We start from the raw sequence: 21623 nt of genomic DNA, 5'->3' as shown, positions 1-21623 counted from the left end.
AGTCACATGACACATGCTTTATATGGCATTACTTAAATGATGGAAATTCTGGTCCCAATTACTATCACTAACTGAAAACTACTTGTAAAGTGTAAGTTCCTCTCACTTAGACATGCTTTTCCTCTAATATGAGATCAATCACCATCTGCTAGCAATGCCCTTATTCTACTTCAGACAAAAGACCACACTTTGGGCAAATGGACATAAGTTTAACACCAGGTCTGAAGATAAGGACAATGTAATATTAAAGCATTTCAGCCTCCCTGGATTTTACTGATCTCAAAGTAGCAGTTTTGAAACAAAGGAACTACCCATGCACAATTGAGCACGAGACAGCTAAGCCTACAATCAATTGGTTTCAAGTTATCTCAAAGGTCAAAACAATAGATTTTTAAGCCATTGCAATTGTTAATGGATAATATACCTATAATATGTGCCCTATGGAATCTCCCTGTGCAAAACCATCCTGTCATTCCCTCCCCTCCCAAATATTTAAATCTTACCTCAGTTTAGCTACTCTACACATTTGATGGAGTGACCTGTTGCTTATGAAAGCTTCTCCCTTACAATAAAATATAGTAGTCATGAAACGTGCAGCCAGACTCTTTTTTGACATCTGTTCTTTATGGAAACAAAACCTGCAGAGTGTTAAGCTAATGTATGATCAAGTTTCTGATTTTTTACCATTTTAGAAGCAAGCATTGCAGTTCTCAGCTCATAAAGAATGATTTTGACTGTAATGTTTACTGTAAAAGTGAGAGTTTTTAATATTAAATGACACCTTAGATTTCAACTGTTTAGACTGCTAATATATACTGTTATGTGCTAGAGAATGACTAGTATATCACAGTAATGTATTAGACTAGACAAATGTACATGCCTCTGATACTTTAAAAATTAGGTGCCTGTGATCAATAACACATGCCATTATGGTATTCCCTTCGGGGGTAAGCAATGTCATGCAATGTCATGCAAAGGTAAATAATTGGAGAAGAGAGAAAGGATAAAAAATATCTAAATCTAGTCTACAACAATGCCATTCACTACACCTCTCCATCCCTTTTTATGTGGAAAACATTCTTGCTTCAATACCACATGTCTGATTTCTGATTTTTGTGATAGTCCCACAAAACCTGAAGCTGGTGAGAAGTGGCTCAAATAAAGAAAAAGCTGGGAAACATCAGGTCAGATAGCAGCTGTTCCATGCTCCCACATATAGACTGCTCCTAATTAATTAGAATGAAGGTGCGGGAATATCAAACTGAGGGGGTCAATTGAAGCAGCAAAAAAAGTCTTCCTTACAGAGTGAGAGCACAGTGACATCTTTTGTAAAATAACCACTAAACCATTCTGCTTACCAGTTATGTAATTCAGAAAAAGCAGCTTTAATTTTCTTTACTGAATTATCCACCTCCTCTTTGACCATCATGCGATATCGAGTCAGTGAAACCGTGCAGCGCTGAAGATCTTTAACAGATTTCTCAATATTTAGGCCTATAAGAAGAAACAGCCATCATCCTTAGTTAGTACGGTACACTCCCCTCTTCCAATTTTACCTCGACATCAGGGACACTGTGATTGGACTGAGGAAGAGGAAGGATGAGCCAAAGCCACCCACAGAGCTTTCCTGTCGATAATGACCTCCCTGTTCTTGATTCAAAACTTCAAGCACTAGAACACATTACCTCATCAATTACTATTTCACTAACAACCTTGATTTTTTTTAAAAAAGATCAATTATCTATGAAGCGAATATGCAAACGGTTATATAATACTCATTATAGATATATTAAAAAATTCTTTTGTAATTATACAGGATATGTTTTAAAAGTACAATAGTTTTAGAAAATAATTGAAAACAATCTATAAGAAAACAGATTTTTTTTTAAAAAAAATTAAACACCATACACACTGCATCTCTAAATTAGCTTGGCAATTTATATTATAAAGTTATAAAGAAAAAATCACAAAGAATGTTCTGTGGGAACAAATGGACTTTTTACAGTACAGAAGAAAATAGTTACTGTCCACCAGTATGTTAATTTTTGTCTTTCTTTCAGTTTTTTTCAAACTAAATATTTGATACAAGAACCATTTTAGCATGTTTCCCTTTTGGATATATATCCTTCAGAAGTAAAATTACTTGCTTCTGATTGAAAAAGATTAAATTGCTTCCTATTTTCCAATATCTTATTTGCAATTTAAAAATCATGCTGAATATTCCAATATTTATTTTACCTAAAACAAATTCACTACCCTTATATCAGCCCAGGGTTTCATTTAATTAATTCTAGCAATGAATGGCTCTTCCTCTCATGCATGTTTGCTTGCCCTTAGTCTCTGGGGATTTTTCTTCTGTCTTTCCTCTTTGCCCTTATCGGGCATTAATTTCACTTAGCATTAACCTCATTCAGCTTATTCTTCTAATCTTCTCTGTGTTGAGAGGGACCAAGAAATTCTGGAGGTTAAGGAGAAAGAGGCTACAAATACACCATCCTGATGTGACTCCAGAAGCTGCAGGAAGAGTCTAATTATAATAATTATATAGAATCCAATCTGAGTTAGTCACCAGGACAGAGGTTTAGTCTTCCAACCTTTGGGACTCGTGCTGGAGTCCATCCTCAGGGAACTTCTCTCTAGCAGAGTGCGTGCTTTGGGCTATTCTGTATGTACAACAAGTACTTGTACAAGTACTTAGGAGGTGAGAGCTTGGCAGCCCAAGGAAACAAGGGGGGCTTGGCAGCACAAGGAAGCAATAGCCTATGACTTAATAGCCAAGCATCAACACCTCAATCAACATCTATAAAGCCACACACAACAGGCACCATATAAACATCCCACACAGAATAGCCGAAGCACGCACCCTGCTAGAGAAAAGTTCCCTGAAGATAGGGGCTCCAGCACTAGTGTGAAAGCTCGGAAGACTAAACCTCTGGTCCCAGGTGACTGACCCTGATTGGATCTTGCAACATTATCCTGGGACACGTTTATTCACCTTCATTCATAATAATTATACTATAATATCTAATAAACTAATAAGGTGATTTTGTGACTCAAGGCAGATGCTCCCAGAACTGTTTGTCTATAGATGAGAAGTACCGTATTTCCCGGCGTATAAAGCGACTGGGCGTATAAGACGACCCCTGGCTTCGGCGCCAATTTCCATGCCTAGAAAGTCATCTTATACACCGGAAAATACGGTACATTTGTTTTTACAGGATAGGCAAAATATATTTACATTCACTTCTGAAATGAATGGTGATGTTGCATTTACAGTAATATTAACTGGGAACAGTAACAAACATTTATCCAGCTGAATTGAATCATGATCTGGGTTACCTCTTTTTTGCACTGAATCTTCTGCTTTCACTTCAAGATGAGATGCAGGGACATGCAATGATTTATTGATGGTAGCTGGTACTTTTGATTTTGTTCTACCAACATTGCACTGAAGTGGTGGTGAATATTGGAAAGGAACAGGAAGCTGTCTGCTATTTTGTTCTGGCTCTACAGACACTTTCGTGGATTCTTCTTTTTTGTCTAGAAAAACAAATAAATAAAACAATAGAAATGACATACAAGGAAGATCAGAAAAAGCCTTGTGGCAAGATGGGCAGCAAATAAATTTAATAAATAATAATATTAATCTTGGATGGTAAACAGAAAGGAATATCGAAATAAGGCAGAAACTATTTGAATAGGATTTATTTGCAGAACTGCCTTCTTCAGATTGCCTGAAGAGAGATTGCTATGCTTCAGATGTCATCAATCAAGAAGTGTCATGTTATGTGACTAAAAAGGCATGTTTCTCAATAAAAGTTTAATTAAAACCTTTTTAAATAATTCCAGCCAGCAATATTATATTCCATCTACTTTGCTGATTAGGACAAGTGACAAAAATGCCCAAAGCAAAGAAGGAAGCAACTAAAATGGTACCAGAGGACAGAATAGCAGCAGCAGCCAATCGTGCGAAGAAAAAGATATATGTGCCAAGATGAGGCAGATGTTCTGCATTATGAAATACTGTACAGAAAATAGTTAAGAAAACCACTTCTAAGCAGACTAAAAAGAAGAAAAGAAAGAAGCAAAAGCTGTGAGACTAACCATATAAGATAGGATGGTTTAGTTCAGGGCTTTTCAACCAGTAGTATGAGTACTACCTGTGGTACATTGGCATCTGGCAGGTGGTATGCGACCATCCTAGAAAAGTGGTAGCGGGAGAGGGGAATGAGCTGAACCGGTGGCAGCACCGCACAAGCCTGAGCGAGAGATGGCTGGAGCAGCAGGGCTGTCAGGGCTCAGTGGAAGCGCCAGGATCAGTGCCGCTTTCCAGCTGATTGGCGCTTCTTCGGGGCTGTCAGGGCTCAGCGGAAGCGCCAGGATCAGTGCCAGGCTCCAGCTGGAGCTCTGGTGCTTCTGCTGATCCTGGTGCTTCTGCTGAGCCCTGAAGAAGCACCAATCAGCTGGAATGTTGCAGCATCTCCAGGGTCTTGTGATTTACATTCAGATGCTTGGCAACTGATTCATATTTATGACGGTCACAGTGTCCCAGGGTCATGTGAAGTGACCAAAACCTGCTGCAACCACCCAGCAGACGAGGGGAATAAAAACCAAACACACTCCACCCCACCCCTATTGCCAATCCTCAACAGAAATGCTCACAACAATGAAAACCTTGGACAGGAAGAAGAGTGCCACCGGGCGGGCAGGCAGGTGTCTTGTTCGGCTGTGGCTTGGGGGGTACTTTTTTCAGTGCCATTATAACTTCAAATAGTCACTAAGCGAACTGTTGTAAGTTGAGGACTACCTGTACTTTATCACTTTTTTCCTTTTTTTTTTTTTTTTGGTCATCAAGTTTTTGACACCTTGCTAGGCGATTGGTGGTACTCGGATATTGCCATATCCTAAAAGTGGTGCAATGGGTGAAAAGGTTGAAAAGCCCTGGTTTAGTCCACACATGAATGCCAATTCACATTTTCAAATCAATATGGAAGCTGAAACTAAACACAGAAACTTACAATTTTTAAAATGTAGACATACATCTATGCATATATATTAAATACCTTAACATTCTTTACAATGTTCTGACATATATTCAATGAATATTAAAGAAGATGTGCACAAAAGTTTCATTTAACGGTGAACAAATATATTGAAGTACTTTAATCCTGGCTGAATGAAAATGATGGAAATCAAGCTGATCCTAACATACACACACTAACCTGCTGTTTCTGGTCCTGCCTCTCTTCTGTCCTTGTATTCACAGCTCTTTTCTTCATGTTCATGAAGATTTTTTGATTTTTCACTGGCATATTTGCCAGGGAAAGTATCTTTTGCACAGCCGTTCAGCTGGCAGTCATTTAGTTCTTGGGATTCCAGAGACACCTTTTCTGCCCCATCCTCTCTATCCTTTATATCTTTGTTGCGGTGATATTGTTTTGATTTGCTTCTTTTCCTTTTGCTGTTCTGTATTAAATAAGGTTAGCAATATTACTCCACATGGGTTAAACTGCAATAAGAAAAACAAATCCACCCACATTTCTTTCTTTCAATTGCAAATTATATTCAATATACTAAATGCATTTTTATTATCATGTTTTATTATTTTATTATTTTTATTTTATTATTATTTTATTATTCATGTTCCTTAAAATAAACATGAAGTAAAGAAAACAAGGTAATAAAATAATTACAAATAATTACAACTGACCATTGGCTATTTAAATAAAAATTATTTTTTAAAAAAAATATAGCCTATTTAATGCTCCTAAAAATTTTTTTTCTGTTTTATTCAGTCACTGGTAAATAAAAGGAGAAAGGTTTTTTTTTTTGAAGAACATAATTATCTGTTATATTTTGCAGTTGTTGAAGTAATTGTAATAACTCTCCATGCCCCATAGAGTCTACTCAATAATCAAAGTTAAAATTGTATAAATAAAAGTGAGAAGCACTAGCTAGAATCTGTGATCTAAAGCAAGGGTCCCCAACCCCCTGTCCATGGGCTGGTACCGGGCCGCAGCATGCCAGCAACCGGTCTGCACAAACAAGCAAAGCGCCATCCATGGGATGCAGGCAGCACACAAAATCACACCCCCTCTGGTCCACAGAAAAACCTCTCACCACAGAACTAGTCCCTAGTGCCCCAAAGGTTGGGGACCTCTGATCTAAAGAGAGCCATCAGAGTTCTCTTGCTTGTTGAAAGTAACTTTTATATATGTGCGCACAAGGATTTTTAAAGGGTATGGTAAAAGAAATTAAGATGATGGCAACAATGGATCAATCAAAGCTCTTGTTATGTGTGACAAATGAGTGAAATTGTGATCCTACCATAGTAGCTTTCATTTTGACTATACCTTGCATAAATTCACTCTGTGTCTTTATGTATACCTCTATAAAATGCCCCCCCCAACACACAAACACATAAGAGTGAAGAGCTCCAAACTGGGTCCAATTTAAAGTATTAGTTTGAATAGAACAGGATTATAGCAACAACAACAACAAAAAAGAGTTTCTTAGCACCACGTGGGGTATATATGGCATAGTAAGAACATATTGGGCTACTGTCAAGTTATTTTCATTAGTTTGTTTGGCTTTAGCTTGGTAGCCATCTTTATATAATTGCTATAGGAGGTTATAAGGCTTATTATGCTTACTATAAATAAATACTTTTTTAATTATTCAAAGATCAGTTAACAGTGAAGAACTGTTTATTTTTAAAAAATAAATATTCAAAGATTTCAATAGAGCGGGCTACTTCAATTGTTTTGCTTTTCTGTCAAATTATCCAGGACAATCTGCAAGTACATTAAGGGCAACTGCAAGGAATAATTAAAACTAAAAGGGCCCATCGATTATGAAGCCTCTTGTGTGCAGATGTGGAATGGTGCTCACTAAAAAAACGAAACAAATGGCAAAAAACTATGACGACAAATCAGTTGCTCTGATCTGTCTGTCTGTCTGTCTGTCTGTCTGTCTGTCTATCTATCTATCTATCTATCTATCTATCTATCTATCTATCTATCTATCTATCTATCTATCTATCTATCTATCTATCTAACCTCCTGCCTTTGAGGATGCTATAGCTTGGTGTTGAGCTTACCAGTTGGCAGCCCAGGTTCAAGACCCAAGCACTGCACAACAGGATAAGCTCCTGGCATTTGCCCCAGCTCCTGTCCATCTAGCAGTTTGAAAACATGCAAATGCAAGTAGATAAATAGGTACCACTTCAGTGGAAAGGTAACAATGTTCCATGTTTCTCAGCATATAGTAATGCTGATCATATGACCACAGAAGCTCTTCAGACAACCCTAGCTCCCTCTACTAAAAAACGGAGATAAGTACTGTTCCCTAGAGTTGAATAAAACTGGATAGGGAAAACCATTAGCATTACCATTATCCTGCCCTTATTATTTTTACAAACAACTTAAAATGGAGAACAGTTCCAATACACCTTCCTCCTCTTATTTTCCCTACACCAGTAACCCTATGCGTCGAGTTGGGCTGACAGGGGGTGAGTGGCCCAAAGTCACCCAGGTGGCTTTCACGGCTAAGGCAGGACTAGAACTCACTGATTCCCCATTTTCTACTGTAGTGCTTTAACCACTAGACCAAACTGGATCTCAAATTTATGCAGATATGAGTTTAAACAGTTAACTCAGCTTTGGAATTGTCTACCTTTTTTTTCCCAGTCATATTCCATTCTTTTAGAAATTGAAGTGCGCTACCTGAAGAGAAGAGAAGGAATGATGAATATACAATAAGCAATAACAGTAGCTCAGAATAGTTTCCCATTTTAGAATGCTACTGATGGTTTAAAACTCTGGAAAGTGTCCAAATTTTTAAGAGCTGTTCTTGCAGTTCTGAGATGCATCAAGAATATTTCTCTATAGTTAGAGACAGGTTTGGTTTCTGTGGCTGACAGAGTCTGGTACTATCTCATATATTTCTGATTAAAATTATTTTTTCCCTCAGTGGGTCTGCCTTAGTGACTTTTCTAAATTGTCAGCAAAGCAGTGTAAAGTTAAGTCAACTTTATGGCATCCCCCCTACCCCCATTCGCCCCAAATATTCTTTCTTGGATTTTCTTGGATCTGGAGATTACTATTAAGAAGATGAAAATTTGCTAATAATTTCTAGATGGGGCTTATTGGTGAGGCTTATAAATGCCTTCTCAGGTTACAAAACAAGAATAGTCTCCTTTCAAGAAATGTTGAAGATTGCCTTTTAATAGGGCACACAGCCTTTATTTCACCTTGCAAAGAAAAATATTTAGCAATTAATGCTTGTTTCTAAAGATGCAGTGAAATTCAAAAACTATACAGACCATCCATAAAAGCTTGTACTGCCTTGTTTACATTGTTATCAAACTGTTGTAAGACCAACACTATCTCATTGTTGCTTTTGTTGGGAACAACTGAACGCACTGCATTGATCTGCAAGTAAGAGAGAAAAAACATTTTGAAACAAGGAAAGGGCTACTAATGCAACACAAAATACAAATAAAAAGACAAATTTGTGTTGCATTTGCTTGCAATAGACTATTTGTATAGAATAATCAGCATCTCTTAGTGCTAGTGATATGAAAGAAAGAACATGTGAAAATTGGTTCCCTCCTTTTTGTTATATGTTTGATAAATTCCTATGTTGCAGTTAAGCTACAGCTGCATCCCCCTTTCTTGGCAGTAACTTTTTCCTCTTCCCACCTGAAAATTAGCACTGACATTTCTGTTTATTTGCACCCTGCAGCTTGTTTGTTAAATTTTGAACAGCTTTTCAGATAATGGTACACAAGGGCAGCTGTCATATGCCAGCTGAGATAGGCTTTTGACATTTCAAATTTGATGAATAGCATTTTCATGCTGTAAATTTTTAACAAAACTAAATGTCCCACAAGCCCTGTGTCTGCTTTCATCTGGCTATCCAACTGGTCTAATCATTATGCCTCTTCCAGGATAATACATGATATGCAAGATGGAAATTTTCAGAGATGCGCTTTCTATTTAGGCCAGGTCATTGCAGAAGTCTGCCTATACCACTGAAGATGGGCAAAGAATAGAGGATGATAAAAACATCTGTGTCCCATTATTTGGATGGCATGCGTATTTAACTTATAATAAAAAGGTGGACAGGGTTTTTAAATCCCATGTTTTAAGAATTGCTTTATTGCGTGTCTGGAAGAAATATTATAGATTAAATTCTAGAATACCATTGTAGGGAATTCCTGGGCACGCTATAGAAGGGATAAGGAAAGGAGTGAAAATGGATAGGATTTCTTATAAGCAATTACTTAAGTGGGAAGGGAATAAGTGGCAATTAAAATCGATGGAGGAATTAATGCAAGAAGATATTATCTATTCTTGGTTTCAGTATAGGCAGTTATTAGAAAGATGGAGTATAGATCAAAAAGTGGGTTTTATTATGGAAGAGGTGAATTTAGTGAAACAAATTAAAAACCAAAATCGAGCCCATATAAAAAGAGTTTATAATGTTTTAGTGGAATTGGATTCAGAAACAGAATTAGTTAAGGATTGTATGGTTAAGTGGGCTCAAAATTTTGAAGAGCCAATGCCATTAGATACATGGGAGATAATTTGGGTGAGAAATGTTAAGTTTACCAAGCTCAAAATTTGCGAGAAAATTTTTATAAAATGCTTTATAGATGGCACCTTGACCCACAAAAGACGTCTCGTATATATCCTAATTTACAGCCCAAATGTTGGAGATATGGTAGTTTGGATGCAACGTATTACCATATTTGGTGGTCATGTAGAAATATAAAGGCTTTTTGGATTAAGATTTGGTGGAACATTCAAAAAATTTTTAATAGAAGGATAAAATTTACACCATAATTATTTTTGTTAGGTATTATTGAAGATTGTGATACTAAAGAGATTATTTTAATGTTGAATTTTATCACGGCGGCAAGGTTATTGATTGGGCAATATTGGAAGAAAGATTCCTTGCCTACCTTAGAGGAATGGTTTCTTAAAGTTTCTTATTTATCAGAAATGGCTAAAATTTCGGCTTATCTGAAAGACCAGTCACAAGAGAGATATAATTCTGTATGGAAAAGATGGGTAAATTTTGTTCAGAATAAATATGGGATTAGAAAGTATTATTTAGCTTTTGAATAATTTATAGTGTAAAGTTGTTATGGTTAGATTTGCTGATTTTATTGTATTGGAGTTAAAGTGTTTTCTTAATTTTTTAAGATTTATGTATAGTTGATTGATGTTTATTTAATTTTTATGTTTTTTTTTCTTTTTCTTCTGTTTTTTTTTTTTTAGCTCTGTATTCAGCTCTGGGAAGGGGGGAGGGTTAAGGGGGGAGGGGGGAGAGAAGAGGGGAGGGATTTTATTGTAAAAAGTTTATAAAATTTTCAATTAAAAAAAAACAAAACATCTGTGTCCCATACTTCCAACACATTATGTAAGACCTCATTCTCTAGAAAGGATTCTAATGTTGGGGAAAAGTGGAATGAATCATGACCAGCGGCAAGATGGAAGGACACAGTTACAGCGGCAATAGGTGCAATATTGGAAGACCCGAAGGGCAGATCATTAAAGAAAAAAATCTATACGATCACTAAGAGCCATACTGACTTTTGATGGCACATAATCAGTCAATCAACTTGCTAATAAAAATATCCCACCAGCTACATGTATAATGTTGCTTAACTCTCCAACCATCAATACCTCTCCAAATGTTTTTAAAATGTCACTGATTTGTGTTAAAGCTTTGATAGCTTAATGAAAGCTGGGTTTTGCCAATAAATAAATACAGTAAATAAAATGTAAAAGAAAAAGAAAAAAAGAAAGTTGCCTTTTGCTCTAACTTGATTTTGGCATTTTTAATTCTCTTAATTCTTATTTTTGTTTAACAGCTGCAAAAGTTTTGTTCCTCATAGGTCTTAAATATGTAGAATAGAATAGAATAGAATAGAATAGAATAGAATAGAATAGAATAGAATAGAATAGAATAGAATAGGAATATCTTTATTGACATTGAGTAACTCACAACGAAATTAAGAACCTCGTGCATCAATTAATAACTAGTAAAACTGAGGATTTCAGTGGGTCTAACTTGCATGTTAAATTATATCTGCTGACATTCTGTTATGTCAAAATTTTATAAAGATTCCTTTGTCCTGTCATCTCCTGTATCTAACCGTACAGGAGAAGCAAATGCATGATAAGGACAAGACAGACAATTAATTAATAGGGAAAAGTATCCTGGAGAAAATGGAAGAAGTTTTAGGATGCAAAGTTAAGACATGCCCTAAAAGAAAGTGGGCTTGACATCTATGAAAATACAATATAAATATAAATGTAATTAAATTAGGAGGAAGATGATGAATGAAGGAATAATACTGATTATATAAAACCAGAAAAGGTATTAAAATGGCATGTCTGAAAAAGTCCTAGCTATTGACAAAAAAAATACTTCGGTAATAAGACACCATGTATCAACTGATATAATTTGCAATGCTGGACTGTGAAAAGAAAAACCCAGGTTCAAATTCCCAATCAAACATTGAGTTCATTAGATGTCCAACCCACCTGATGGTGTTGTTGCAAGGACTAAATAACGGATGATATAATGTACATCACTTTGATCTCATTAAAAGAAAGTGTGTGTGTGTGTGTGTGTGTGTGTGTGTGTGTGTAATAGATAAGATGATATTAAGATAAAGCACATATGCAAGTTAGGATTTCCTTTTCATATAATCCAGACAACCAGAGATTGACGTTGAGCTCCAAACACAAAAGGGGCACAAAAGGGGATTGTTATACGTATAGCAACAACTGAGATTCATTCTTGTTATCAAGAAGCAGAATTTAAATGTCCTTGGTCGAAGCAAGAATGCAGGGCAGCTAGCTCAAGGACATCCATCGAGCATGGGAACATCGACTAATTCTTTCATCTTCTATGGAAAGCAGGAGTGTGCATTGTTTAAGGTTTAAGGTGCTGCATGATGTGATCATTAAAAATTGTACCTTTTCCTTGATGTTTGCTGGTGAGCTGATTTCTGCCATCTCCTACTTGAAAGTGCTGCAATAAATTAGCTGCAAGCTGTAAGAAAAAAAAATACATACAATCGAGTTATGCATAGAAGTCTGAATACTTTAATTTTCAATGACCTACCCATTCAAGAATAAGACTGATAATGTTTTAAATAGACCCTAAGTTTTTCTGCTGCTTTAGTCTAACAATCTGAATGTCATGCAGAAGGCCTGGAAACGGCTCACTGGCTGATTTTTATAGATCAAATTTCTGTTAAGAACACATGCCATTTTTTTTCTCTGGTGGGCCGATATTTAAAGGGAAAAAAAAACAGATTCTGGGGATGAAACTGTTGAGACATTACCTGTTCATCAACAAATGTTTTTATTGGAGGAAAATTACTTCTTGAAGCTCAAACCTAAAAAATTGCTAAAATTCTTGCTTTGGGTTTACTACGGCAAGACCATATAATACTAGGTCTTAGTCTGGCCAAACAAAAGCTGTGGGAAGGAAGAGGAAAGATGCAAGATTCAATACTACTAGGAGTAAAAATTAATATCTGAAGTTGCAGAAGGCAGATTCCATTTTAAAACTTCAGACCACACAAGCTCAGCATTGAAAGAACTATTTAAAGAAGAGGTAGCTATACAATTCAGGGATGAATATATTTCAGGAACAGTGATGTTATTTTTCATTAATTATTTCAATATACTGTATTATTATAGGTGGTCCTCGACATGTGACCATAACTGAGCCCAAAATTTCCATTGCTAAGCAAGACAGTTGTTAACTTTTTTCCATTTTATGACCTTTCTTGCAACAATTGTTAAGTGAATCACTGCAGTTGTTAAATTAGTAACATGATTGTTAAGTGAATCTGGCTTCCTCATTGACTGCTAGTCAGAAGGTCACAAAAGGTGATCATATGACCCCAGGACATTGCAACCATTGTAAATTTGCCAATCGTCTAAATTTTGATCATATGACCATGGGGAAGCTGCAATGGTCGTAGGCATGAAAAATGATCATAAGTCACTTTTTTCCTAGGATGTAACTTTGAATGGTTTTCTAAACGAAGTTTAGGACTGCTTGTATATAACAGGACTTCATAGAGTTTAAGTCTACAGGATTTATTTTGTTTTGTACTAGAATACTGGATGCCACCAAGTATGGCAGTTACCAAAAATATTCCCATCAACTGGAACACTTCAGAATGATATACGACTGTTATTCTCAGCAGCTTCAACCACCATTGCCATTAGTGAGAGGTGCCAGAAGTCACTGATCACCAGCTTCTGAAATTTATTTATGTCTGATCTACTCGGTCATTAAGAAAAGTGACTGTCCAAGGACTCTCAACCAGAACTCTCTATAGGCATTCCTTGGGCAGGCAGACTTTATTTGGAGCACACTATCCGAAATATAGCCAATGTCCAATCCAACATAGAACTCTTAAAAGTGATTACAGGCATCATGAATAGTATCTGGAAACTGGTGACCAATGCAGCTGCCGCAATATTGATGTTATACAACAAAACAGTTAATAAGCAGACTATTGTATTTTGCATTTCTTATGTCAAGAACAGTCCCAATGAAAATAGTCTAACTGTTAAGTGACAAGGACGCAAGTGACCATATAAAACTGTGCCTTATATATTACAGGAATAGTTGGAACTACTAACCAGCTAAAGATGAGCACAGAACCTCCAGGACCCAACTTCTACATACTTTTCCAGGAGTTGAGAGTTCAGGAATATCCCCAGAATGCCTAACAGCTCTTTCTGGGGGAGCCCAACCCCATCCAGAGCTAAAGTTGGTATTGTAGTAGAACTAATGCAAAACTAAAGTCACTCAGTTTGCTAGGATTGAGTCTCAGCCTGATTCTCTCCATCCAGACCCTTACTTCTTCAGAGTCAAGAATTCCATGGCGTCTCCCAGACGTTCCCATATAGAAACATATAACTGATGTTAGCCTAATGAGGTAGACCAGAGAGGAAATATGAACAGATGAGCTAATTCTATATTATTGTAAGATTATTACATGAACATAATCTTGCAAGACTGGAAGTACTGTATATCCCTCCCTCTGTCCCCTTTGCAGCCCAAGAATCTAGGGAAGGTCTTTTCTGAATTTCTTGGTCCACCTATATTCTCATTGTGGGCTAAGCTGCCTTTTATCTGACCCTTGGCTATATCTCTACATCCTGTCTCTCACGGTCATTCCCACATTTTATTACAATTATATTTAGTCTCATTTCCTTCAGAGGTTGTAGCATTAATCAACCCCAGAACCACCAGAAAATGATCTGTCCACTAAGCTTCTGCATATTGGAGTAAGCACTAATAGGAATATTTGGCATTTGGGGTGGATTAAATTAGCTTAGTCCCAACTTTTATCTCACATTTTATCTCAATCCATTTTTATAATAAGAAAATAACAAAGTCAAATAATCCTGAACCGAAGAAGTTTTTTTGAGTACCAAAACATAACAAAACTTGAGTTTCTTCATTCTACAATTCCCAGCTATCCAAAATTTATTTACTTTAGCAGTACTGTGTCATTTAAGGTGATTGCTCATTTATCTTGCATTTAAAACTGAGCACAAAACAGGTATTACAATGAAAGATCTTAGCTCAAGATTTGCTTTTTCCTTTCAGATTCTGAATATTAAATATTAAGAATTTAGTATATATGTGGAAAGTCTTTTAAGAAAAGGCTGAAAGTCAGCTTCAATACTTTTTTCTTTCTTTCTTCTTTCTTTCTTTCTTTCTTTCTTTCTTTCTTTCTTTCTTTCTTTCTTTCTTTCTTTCTTTCTTTCCCTCCCTCTCCTTCCTCCCTCCCTTTCTTCCTGACACTTTATAACAGTGGTTCTCAACCTTTTTAATACTGCAACCCCCAACTGATCGTAAGTCGAGGACTACTCAACTGGTGCAGCACCGTTTGCAGACTGGGGCTTTTGGTGGGCTCAGCAGGGCAGAGACAGCCTGGACAATTCCTATTGGCTTTTGAAAGCCAATAGAATTAGACTCTATTCAAGAGAGTCTATTCTATTGGCTTTCAAAAGCCAATAGAATAAAAGGGAGTAGCACAGCTAAGGAAAAGGGGAAAAAAATGGCGGACTGCGTTGTTTGGCGACCCCCGTGAAATGGTTGTTCAATTCCAAATGGGGTCCCGGCCCACAGGTTGAGAACCACTGCTTTATAAACTGTCTTAAGTGTAGGAAGAGGTAAAAAAATGCTTTCTTATCTCTTACATGCAGGGGGGGGGGGAAGGGAGGAGATAAGAGGCTGTAAACTGATAAATATTATGTATTTATTCCAAGGCTTGGCTCTCATCTTGTAAAGTAACAATGTTTCTTTCAATATAATAGCCATATATTGGAAAAAGCTAAACAAAAAAGCTTCCCATTTCACATAATTTCTCTCTCATGTATAAAAGAGTTTTTAACACATAAAAACATCTTATAGAAACTGCCAATGCAACACCAACAGGGTATGGAAATAAAATATATAAAGATTTATATGTTAATTTAAAAATTGAGAAAAGAAAGAGAATAGCAAGCAATACACATTTTAAAGAAAACTTGTTTAAACATAAGAATGCCTATGCTTCTGTTCTTACGTTTATAAGCTATTTTGGGCACTTATCAGAAATGGATATGCAAATTTGCTATTACTACAACTACTACTACTACTACTACTACTACTACTACTACTACTACTAATAATAATAACAACTGAAATTAGTATATCAGGAAGGCTTATTGACTACTGGAGAGACCAAGCTGGCCTACAAGAAAGACCAAATGAAGAACAGAAGCATGGGAAGACAAAGCACTACATGGCCAATACATTAAAAAAATAGCTGGGAAAGCAGATAACAACAAGACCTGGCAATGGCTAAGAGCAGGAAAATTGAAGAAAGAGACCGAGGGACTAATTCTGGCTGCACAAGACCAAGCCTTAAGGACAAATGCATAAAAAGTCAAAATTGAGAAGACAGCAACAGACAGTAAGTGCCGCCTATGCAAAGAAGCTGAAGAAACAGTGGACCACCTGGGAAGCTGTTGCAAGAAGATTGCACAGACTGACTACAAGCAGCGGCATGACAAAGTAGCAACAATGGTGCATTGGAAGATCTGCAAAAAATATCATTTGCCTGTAAGCAAAACTGGTGGGATCATAAAATAGAGAAAGTCATAGAAAATGATAAATTAAACTGCTCTGGGACTTCAGAATTCAAACAGACAAGCACCTGCAACATAACACCCCAGACTTAACAATTGTCGATAAGAAAGACAAAAAAGTCTGGATAGTGGGCGTGGCAGTGCCTGGAGATAGCAGAATAGAAGAGAAAGAACTGGAGAAGATAACAAAATACAAAGACCTACAAATAGAAATAGAAGACTGTGGCAAAAGCAAGCAAGGGTAGTACCAATAGTCATAGGCTCCTTGGGTGCAATCCCAAAACAACTGGAGCACCACTTGAACACCATTGGCATTGACAAATTTGCTATTAGTCAATTGCAAAAGGCGGCCTTACTAGGAACTGCTTCCATCCTGCGACGATACCTGTAATACCACCAAACATCCACATCTGCCTATCCCAGGTCCTGGGTAAGGACTCGATAGGTAGACAAAATGCCAAATCCAGTCTGAACATCTGGCTGACTGTGCAATGATCCATAATAATGATAAATAGTACCGATAATGATAGGAGCCTTGAGTGCAATCCCAAAACATCTGGAACACCACCATCAACATTGACAAAATCACCACCATTCAATTGCAAAAACCAGCTTTACTTGAAACAGCTTACATCTTTAACACTCTCAAACAACATAAATAATAAAATATGAACGTTTCCCCAGTGATCTAAGCAAATAAATGACAAATCCATCAACAGCAGTTCAATAATTCTTAAATCATTATTTTAGTTCCGCAAGACACATCCATATTGTTCCATCTCATTATCCCTGGAGTGACACTCAAGGCTAAGCCAGAGATTGGACCTAAAGAAAAGGAGATTAAAATGGGGTGTGCAGTTTTTGCACTATTTGGCTCAGCCTTTCTGTCAGAAGCAAAGAGTTAAAAAGTACAGAGACAAAAAGTTCCTCAAGTGTTAGGCTGATTTTTAAAAATACTGTCAATGCATATTGTTATCTTTTAAACCTGTAAATGTGTAAACAATCTAATGCTTGCAGCAATAACGGGAACACTATGGTAGATTCTTTCCTCTGATGCTGCTGACACTGCAGGAAGTAGTTTACTTTTCCAATTGCTGGAGCACAAAAGAGGAAAGGTAAAACGAAGCAAAACAAACAGATGCAGCTACTACAGCTAGCTCAGGAATTTTGGGAGTTAAAAGTCCAAACATCTTCAAGCTGCCAAAGTTGAGAAGCACTGCCCCACACTAAGCCAGGGCCTAGACCAGTGGTTCTCAACCTTTTTAATGCCGTGACCCCCAACTGGTCGTAAGTTGAGGACTACCCAACCGGTTGTAAGTCGAGGACTTTCCCTGCCCGGGAGCGCATGCATGGTGCTGCCCCCTGTGCCGGCCGAGGCGTAGCTGGCAAGGGGCAGAGACGGAGCAAACCAACCACTGGCTTGGCCACCAGCTGGCCCAGCCCAAGGGAGGTAAGGAACCCGCCGGGTCCCACGCGCGCCAGCAACCTCCCTGCGCCCGCCGGCCTCCCACCTCCCACCCCTGGCCCTCTTTTACTTACATTTTTAGTAGTTGCTCAGCAGGGAGGGGTGGAAACTTCCAGACAGCTCGCCTTCGCTGCAGACAACTTGCAGCACCGTTTGCAGAATGGGACTTTTGGCGGGCTCAGCAGGGCAGAGACAGCCTGGACAATTCCTATTGGCTTTTGAAAGCCAATAGAATTAGACTCTATTCAAGAGAGTCTATTCTATTGGCTTTCAAAAGCCAATAGAATAAAAGGGAGTAGCACAGCTAAGGAAAAGGGGGAAAAATGGCAGACTGCGTTGTTTGGCGACCCCCGTGAAATGGTCGTTTGACCCCAAATGGGGTCCCGACCCACAGGTTGAGAACCGCTGGCCTAGACAGAGGATTCATTTTAAGGATTCATTTTAAAAAAAAAAAAAGGGAGGGGGAGAACCATCTAATTTACAGGTTTAGGTAGCAGTACAAAGAGCAGCAGGATGGACAGTGATATGCAAATTGCTTGTCTGAAGAGAAGCACTTGCTGTGGCACTATTGCTTCCACCAGCTTATGTTCCCTAGAAAAATTATGATCTGGGGCCAGAGACATTTTGGATAATTTCAATTGCAAGGGCTAAAGTTCAGGCACCCGTTGCTTGTCTTTAGAGAGTCAAGTCAACATTTGTTTAATTAAAAGGAAACCAGAGTACCAACCTGCCTTCTGCTGTCTGTTAACCATCAGGCACCATCACTGAGGATATCACTTTGTTGCCAGGATTTTATTTCTCTTTCAAACAGAAATGAAAAACCAAACATGGGAAATTCTACAAGCTGCCACTTTATGCATTTTCAGCTTGTCAGGCAGCTGAGTCACTCCAAAAGAATCCTTGCTGGGGCTGACAAGTGTTTGCCAAAATCCAACTTTGCTTTAGTTGTACTTAATCATTTTTTTAAAGATTGAAAATTGATTCCAGTTTATGAATGTACTGCCAGACTGTCAAGTGTTCTCTTTCTTTCCCCATCAGTTTCTTATTGCAATCAATACAGTGCTGTAATCGTCACCCAAACATGCATTCCTCCATGCATCCGTACACATAGGCAAAATATAATATTTATCTATTAAAACATCAATTAAAGACAAGTCACTGACCAATAGCATCTCAATGTGTAAGTGTAAATTACAATTCTGTCAGGATGCTTGTCTTACAGGACACCCTACCCTCCACCAGATACAGACAGCCCCTATCCTCTTGACCTTCTGGAAGACATGAAAACCTAGGCCTGTTAATAAAATGGATAATTCTTTCAGGATGCTCAAGTTTTAGTTCTTTGTAAATTTGATTTGTTTTCATCTTATTTGCCTCCCAAAGTTCCTCTGATAGATTGTTGAATGACTGATGGTGCTGTTCCAGAAGTGTGTGTGGATTGTGAGAATTTTGGCTGCTTCCAAAATGGCACCTGCTTCCAGGATGGCACCATGCAACTTCTTTATAGGAAGACTGCACAGATCAGCTGGTTTCTCTGGGGAAAATGATCTTTGAAAAAATAAGTAAATGTGGTGTGTTGGGGGAGAGGAAGCCCAAGGGTGTTGGACCCAGCAGGGCAGGAAGCAGGCCAAGGCCTAGAATACACAACCAGGTGAGAAGTAGGCCTAAGGACCCATCGAGATGGAATGGGGATAGGCAGACAGGCAGGTTGGGGCAATTGTATTGCCAAGCACTCAAAATTTAATTGAAGTGATTGCAAATATCAGTACAGTATAGCATAATTTAAAAATATATTTTTATACTGCATAAAAACATTTACTCTTTAATCTCAGGGCTCCTGACTTTAATATTTCTTTTTTCCTTCGTATATACTTAACCTAATAATAATAGTAATAATAAAAGTTGGAAGTCCAACCCCCTGCTCAGGCAGGAAACCCTACACCATTTCGGACAAATGGCTGTCCAGTATCTTCTTAAAAACTTCCAGTGTTGGAGCATTCACCGCTTCTGGAGGCAGGTTGTTCCACTGATTAATTGTTCTAACTGTCAGGAAATTTCTTCTTAGTTCTAGGTTGCTTCTCTCCTTGATTAGTTTCCATCCATTGCTTCTTGTCCTGCCTTCAAGCGCCTTGGAGAATTGCTTGACTCCCTCTTCTTTGTGGCAGCCCCTGAGATATTGGAACACTGCTATCATGTCCCCCCTCGTCCTTCTCTTCGTTAAACTAGACATACCCAATTCCAGTAACCATTCCTTATATGTTTAGCCTCCAGTCCCCTAATCATCTTTGTTGCTCTTCTCTGTACTCTTTCCCATTACTTGCTGGGCTCTTGCTAAACACTAGACCCTAGTATTTAATTTGTATTGTCATTTCATAAGAAACTACAATAGATTATATATGCATTCACACACACACACACAAATGTACATAAACAAATAATAAAAAGCATACAAATAAAATAATTTTTTCCATTTTGGCACAGTATTTTGCTCTAGCAAAAGTAATAATCAACTTCACCTTACACTGGTTCATTTTTTTTCACTTTGTATTGTTAGCGATTGTCATTTATAATTTCCATATTTCCAGTGTTTCAATTCTCAATAATGAAAAGTTTTGTCTACCAATACAATCTTTTTTTAATAACCCATGTGTAAATGGATTTGGAACACTGCCATGCCAGTATATTTGTTAAACCTGCCAAAGAGCACTTGCAATGAAAAACATCATTACAAAGAATCACAGGTGATCTTTGTTTATGGCATTTTTACAGCATAATTAAAATTTATCTGGCTTATTTAATCACTGAAAGAAATGATATGATGGCAAATATGCAGTGAAGAAAAAGTTGGATGTGATTTATTAAAACACGATTGAAACAGTGAGACTGGAAACACATGTGATTTTAATCCACAGAAACATTTTGAAAGACATGAATAATTTTAAAAGAGAAAGGATTATAAATTAAATTGCAAATTTAGTATTACAAGACAAAGTACATAATAGAAGCAAACTATATTTAGAATTTCTGAAATAAACACAGTAAACATCTTGCTTATGAATATTTCTAACAAATATCCCTCTGGGTTTTTATTAATTTTATTATTTTTTTAAAAATATTTAAAGTGCTATTCAATAGTTTTATTGACTTCATTCAAAACTGATGAGGGTAGAAAGCAAAGAAAGAAGCTTGAATCTTATTTGCATATATAATTTATTCAAGCCAAAAGTTTCCATTGGGTAGCTATTCATTCTCTAGTAAGATTCACACATCATACTAAACCAGACATGTCAAACTTGCGACGTCACGTGACATTGTGCAACATATCGGGACAGTTTTGCCATTGCTGGCAATGGGGTGGGTGTGGCTTCCGGATGACGCGTCCGGCCTACGAGCCAGCAGTTTGACACCCCTGTACTAAACCATATTTAACTACATCTTATTGAAGGAACCACTGTTTGCCAACGTATTTATTTTCTTCAATGATTAAATGACACTATGTCTTAATATGATGTGTGAATCAGATTTTTTTCAACAATTTCTGTCCTGTCGAGAAACCTTGCTTAATTACATAATCATGCCTGTGATGGTCCAAACAAGATTTCTGCTTTACCCTTGTTCTTCTCAATAGTTGAAAAATAGATTCTTTAAAATCTATCTATCTATCCAGTATATAGGTCACACATGTGTTTTTATACACATATGTGTATAAATAGATAATATATTATCATCATCATTATACATACACACACATACAAATTCTATTAACAGCAATAGACATGCTTTCCTCAAAGTTATATAAATACTGCTCTAAAATAATTTTGGCTTTAGGAACTAACTAAACCCCTCCCAAATCTTTTGCTTGATCTAATTTATTTTCTATTGATCTGAACAGCTGGCATATTTCTGTCTTCCCTAAAACAGGAAAACATAGGTGCTAAATGCAACTATTTTCTTTATCACAAGCACTG

General features: G+C 37.2%; 1 protein-coding gene across 8 annotated transcripts in view; it reads right to left on the bottom strand.

The window, feature by feature from the left end:
* The window catches only part of SPATS2L (spermatogenesis associated serine rich 2 like), a 53526-nt gene that overhangs the window by 15076 nt on the left and 16827 nt on the right, over positions 1-21623 (bottom strand). For 3 of the 8 annotated variants that reach the window (XM_039353553.1, XM_039353542.1, XM_039353564.1), the window contains exons 2-7: positions 11997-12072; positions 8324-8432; positions 7675-7724; positions 5223-5466; positions 3340-3540; positions 1359-1494 (exon numbers count right to left, since the gene is read on the bottom strand). In XM_039353553.1, the coding sequence (XP_039209487.1) occupies positions 1359-1494; positions 3340-3540; positions 5223-5466; positions 7675-7724; positions 8324-8432; positions 11997-12035 (779 nt within the window). In that variant the 5' untranslated portion in view covers positions 12036-12072. Of the gene's footprint in view, positions 1-1358; positions 1495-3339; positions 3541-5222; positions 5467-7674; positions 7725-8323; positions 8433-11996; positions 12073-21623 lie in introns of those variants that run through there. The other 5 variants (XM_039353593.1, XM_039353583.1, XM_039353602.1 and 2 more) reach the window with 3 other exon arrangements.

Source organism: Crotalus tigris, unplaced genomic scaffold, assembly GCF_016545835.1.
Source record: "Crotalus tigris isolate CLP2741 ecotype Arizona unplaced genomic scaffold, ASM1654583v1 scf7180000017568.12009008, whole genome shotgun sequence".
Taxonomy (NCBI): Eukaryota; Metazoa; Chordata; class Lepidosauria; order Squamata; family Viperidae; genus Crotalus; species Crotalus tigris.
The sequence above is the reverse complement of the archived record's forward strand: the minus strand, read 5'-3'. Positions and strand labels throughout refer to the sequence as shown.